This window comes from Limulus polyphemus, unplaced genomic scaffold, assembly GCF_000517525.1.
Source record: "Limulus polyphemus unplaced genomic scaffold, Limulus_polyphemus-2.1.2 Scaffold4620, whole genome shotgun sequence".
Lineage (NCBI taxonomy): Eukaryota > Metazoa > Arthropoda > Merostomata > Xiphosura > Limulidae > Limulus > Limulus polyphemus.
In genome coordinates, this window is record NW_013670230.1 from 19,283 (window position 1) to 23,970 (window position 4,688).

Below are 4,688 nucleotides of genomic sequence, written 5' to 3' on the forward strand. Positions count from 1 at the left end.
ATTGACAGAACACGATAAAAAACCGTCCCATGTTTTTCACCATTGCAACTCAAAAAACCATAGTATATCAATTAAAAACACAGTAATTTTAAACAAAGAACCAAACATGAACAAACGAAAAATCAAGGAATCCATCTTAATTGAACAAAACAACCCTACTCTAAACCAATACCCTGGGGTGCCAAGAAATCTCTTCTCAGTCTTGCAACAGTATCTGGTCATGTGACCTCTTTGTTCCATACCGTGTCAGTGTAAACTACTTGTACCTGATGATGACAAAACCTTGTCGAAACTTTGTACGTTTGCTGTTATGTTAAACTTATATTAAAGTTTTTCTTCATTTCCCATTCAAGCCGTCTCCAAGCATTATTAGTCTCAAAGTGGGTTCCTTGTCATCAAATTTAAATAAAACTAGATTAAAAACATGAAGTTCATTCTCACATCAATGCAGTTACCTTATTACCTGAACTATATTGTATCATGTTCTGAACAATAAGTAGTATGTGATTTCATTCTAACAGTTGTTTTTTATGGTAAACAGTCTTACAGTGTAATGTTTAGTTTAAATACTGCAATGAATTGTTTGAAAGTTGCATGACATCTATTTGATATTTGTATTCTTCAATATATTTTTCACTGAAAAGTTGCATATAAACAACCAATAATGATAAAACAATAATGAAATAAAAATTTTCACATATTTAATTTTTTGAACACAAGTTGAATAATAGAACATGAGAAAAACAAGTGAACAAAGGACAGTAAGTCACTTCAACAAAATATAAAGTGCTACTATAATTTTATAGTAATATTGGTATTAATCAATTTTTTATTTAACCCCTCCCAAAAAAAAAAACATCGTTTGATATAAAATAATCCTCATATGTTCACACAGCAAAAGAAACAATATTTAGTTTTTTTTAATGTTACTGTGATCTGCAATAAAATATACAATGTTAAAATGTAAAAAAAAACATTTTTAAGCTAATCAGTTAAAAAATCAAACTGAACACTGACACTAGAATACTTTTCATTGATAACTGCAATTATTAATTAATGATTGGACATTTTAAGTAAATTACAGTATCACAAGAAATAACATAACATGTTTTGGGACAACATGGGACCTAATGGTCCATTTTGGCTGTTCCATCCTCTAAACTATATTAAAGTAATTAAAAAATATATATATATTAAAGCTAGCCCTTATTATTCATATACTTATCAAGCTTTTTCTTAAACTCACTTAAATTTAATGCCTCTACAACATCTGGAGGTAACCCATTCCAAAGGCCAACCACCCTGTTAGAAAAATGAAACTGTCTTAGCTGAAGATGACTCCTACCTTGCCAAAATTTACATTTGTGTCATCTAGTCCTACTATTCTCACTGTTAAATATAAAAAAAAGATGATGCATCAACACTACCAATTCCCTTTACAATCTTAAACACCTCAATCAGATCTCCCCTAAATCTTCTTTTTTTCAAGAAAAAACAGTTTGAGAGATTTTAGCCTCTCCTCGTATGACAACCCCTCCATCCCAGGCACCATTCTAGTAACCCTTTTCTGAACCTTATCCAACAATTCAACGTCTTTCTTAAGGTAAGGATCCCAAGACTGAACACAATATTCCAAATGTGGAATAACATGTGGAACACTTTTCATTCTAGAAAAGCACTTACAGGAAAAAGTAAAAGCCCCATGCTGTTCCAGCACCCCAGCAATTTGGTGTGACTCCACGATACAATCCTCGGGCACCTTCTTCTTTCAGGATTGTTGAAACGGCATGAACAAGCCCTTTGTATTGAGGTCTACTCTTTAAATGACCATCATTAACTGAAAGATAAGTTTGGGTAAAAAAGATTTAAATTCTAAAGTTTTCCTTATTACATACATGATGTAAAAAAACAGTTTCTGAGAAAGGAGAAGTTTGCTATGAATGGGCAAGAATCAGATTTATAACAAACATCTAAATCATAAAAGGTGTTGCATAAGTATTTTTAAAAGTATCTTATTACTTAATCTATTTCTTTACAAAATTAAACTCATGACTGTTCTGTTTTGTTTCTCTTAAGTTTACTTTTTTAAGCATTATTTTCTTCAAAATCCTATTCATTACACAGTGAAGTTGTTACAATTTCTAGTTTTCAGTAAACCTCAACATTTTAAGAATAAAACTGAACTGTGTGCCATTTTGTATAGATCACATCTTTGTAACAAAATACAAACAGAGAATTATGAAATACAAACTTGACATGAGGTATATGCAAAATACTTTAAATGGTAATGGGCCTATTTCCTTCTGAACATGGCTGGTCTGAGTGTTCTTAAACAGTGATGCTAAATGTACTGCCCTATTTTTCCATAACTGCCATAAGTAGTTTATAAAACAATCAAAATGAATCATCTGTTATAAATTGTTAATTCAGTTATAACTAAAGTATACTAGATGAAAATGAAATGCAAAACTGCTAACACATACTTCTCAGATAATAGTGTTGCAAGGATTTTTAACTAAAGTTAAGTTCAACAGTTTTATTTCATACTAAATGAAAAATAAACAAACCGTCAAAGCTTTGTAATGTTCACTAAATCAAAACAAGATGTATATATTACTATACTTATTAGTGAAGTATCAAAGCTTCTGTTTCTGTTCAAACTGTGAAATGGCTTACTAACTTTAGTGCAAACAAGATTAACATACAGGTAATATTAATGTCAAGTTATATAATAGTCAAAAAGAAAGTATATTAATTGTTTTTACAACAGTGTTATTAATAATATCACTGATTCTAAGAACTTATGAGTGGAAGCAAAGAATTTTTTTTAAATGTCAACCACGCTACATCTGCCATATCCAGTACTGACAAGGCCTTCTGCTCAATACCAAGGCTTATCAAGCTGGCTGGGATAAGACAACATGGTAGTGGTTGATGCTATTTATATTATCAAATGTTGTGGTGTGAAACAGATTAATCAAGTGAATTTTAATCACAGTGATGAGGCCTTCTACCCAATACCAGGATTTATAAAGCTGGCTAGGATTAGAAAGACATAGTAGTGATTGATGCTATTTATTTTATCAACTGTTATGGTGTGAAACAGACTAATCAAGAAAATTTTAATCATTATGAATTTTATTTAACCATAGAATGCCAGCATTGGATCACAACATGCTGGCATTCTTCTTTTTAGGGTTAAGTCATTTACAAATCAGAATCAAGTTAAGGATTAATAACATATTATTTATTTTCAAAAGTAAAAAACAATAACTTATATGATTAATAGCCCATTACGTAGCTTTGTGCTTAACAAACATAATGTTTTGATTACTTGGAAAGTTGGAATAATCAAATATAGTAAAATCATGAACCATAATACTGATTAATTTTTTATTGTGACAAATGATTTAATCATAATTTTGATTAATAAAATATTAATCCAAAAAATTAATAATTAAAAAAAAACAATTTCAATTAGTTCCCTTTGTGAGTTGATAGAATTGTAATTTTGATTACTCGATTGTTGGAATAATAACATTCATATCAAATAATCTAGTTTTAAGTATTATTTTGAGATATATTAATTATCGAGTTAATTTTAGATCTAATCTCGCTTTGATGAGAAATTAATGATGAAACATTAGTTTAAAAATACAGCTGCAATTTACACACCAGCAAAACGAATTTTTAATAGTTCCAGTGGGTGAAGAACTAATGTTGATGCAACTCCACCACTCACACCAGCTAGAAGGTGTTCATATTTCACGTGGAACAACACCGAGTAAAACGGCAAAGTTCTTGTGGCTGTGCCACTGCTATGCTGTTGATTCATGGAAATTGGCGATATTTTTTATTTTGAAAATTGCAATTTGTTAGACTGCTGTGACTAGAGTTATAATACCAAGTTAAAAATCAAAACAAAATAAAAGTTTCATTTCTAAACTTATCTCGTTAAATTACAAGAGATCAATTAACGAAGGTAACATATACAATTCACCATCTTCTCGTCTTCCACATGTCTCCAAAGCTTCAGATTACATAACCATATGGTCTCTTTCGCCATCTGCTGGGAAAAATATGTAAACCAAATATACAAGAAAATATATGAGGGCTGTCTGCGGTAGACGTCCCTAATTTAGAAGTGATGGACTAGAGGAAAAGGCTGCTAGTCAACATCGCCAACTCTTGGGCTACTCTTTACCAATTAAAATTGGGATTCACTGTCATATTATAACGCCACAACAGCTAAAAAGGCGGGCATATTCGGTGATGGGATTCAAACACGCGACCCGTAGATTGCAAGTTGAGTGCACAGGAAAAATCCTATTATTTATGTCAATGTAAAGTAAGAAATATTGAAATGTTTTTTCAGCAAACACAGCATAAATACTCTTGTTATAACTTAATGAACTCAAAAAGATATAAAATGATTAAAATAAAGATAAATATAATCGTGTGTTCTCAAAGTTAGTGTTTCAATAACATGTCTTTAGATGGCGCCACAGAAGGAAATCGCGCAATGAGTAAAGTACATTCAAATTATAAAGACAATCAACATGGATTCGTAAAAATCTTACTGTACTAATCTGTTGAATGATTTTACGGATATTACTTATTACCTGGATGATGGAAATTGTGTGTGAATTCGTTTTACATAGATTTATTCAAAGCTGCTGCTGATGTGC

The 4,688-nt window shown here is 30.8% G+C and overlaps 1 protein-coding gene across 2 annotated transcripts in view; it reads right to left on the minus strand.

Moving 5' to 3' along the window:
* Nucleotides 1–4,030, minus strand: part of LOC106471431 (mitochondrial folate transporter/carrier-like) — a 15,984-nt gene extending 11,954 nt beyond the window's left edge. For both annotated transcript variants that reach the window (XR_002613253.1, XM_013932033.2), the window contains exons 1-2: nucleotides 3,676–4,030; nucleotides 1,684–1,837 (exon numbers count right to left, since the gene is read on the minus strand). Coding sequence is in view for 1 of the 2 variants with exons in the window: in XM_013932033.2 (XP_013787487.1) it covers nucleotides 1,684–1,837; nucleotides 3,676–3,835 (314 nt within the window). In the remaining variant the exon portion in view is untranslated. The remainder of the gene's footprint in view (nucleotides 1–1,683; nucleotides 1,838–3,675) is intronic.
* Between the last annotated feature and the right edge of the window lie 658 nt (nucleotides 4,031–4,688).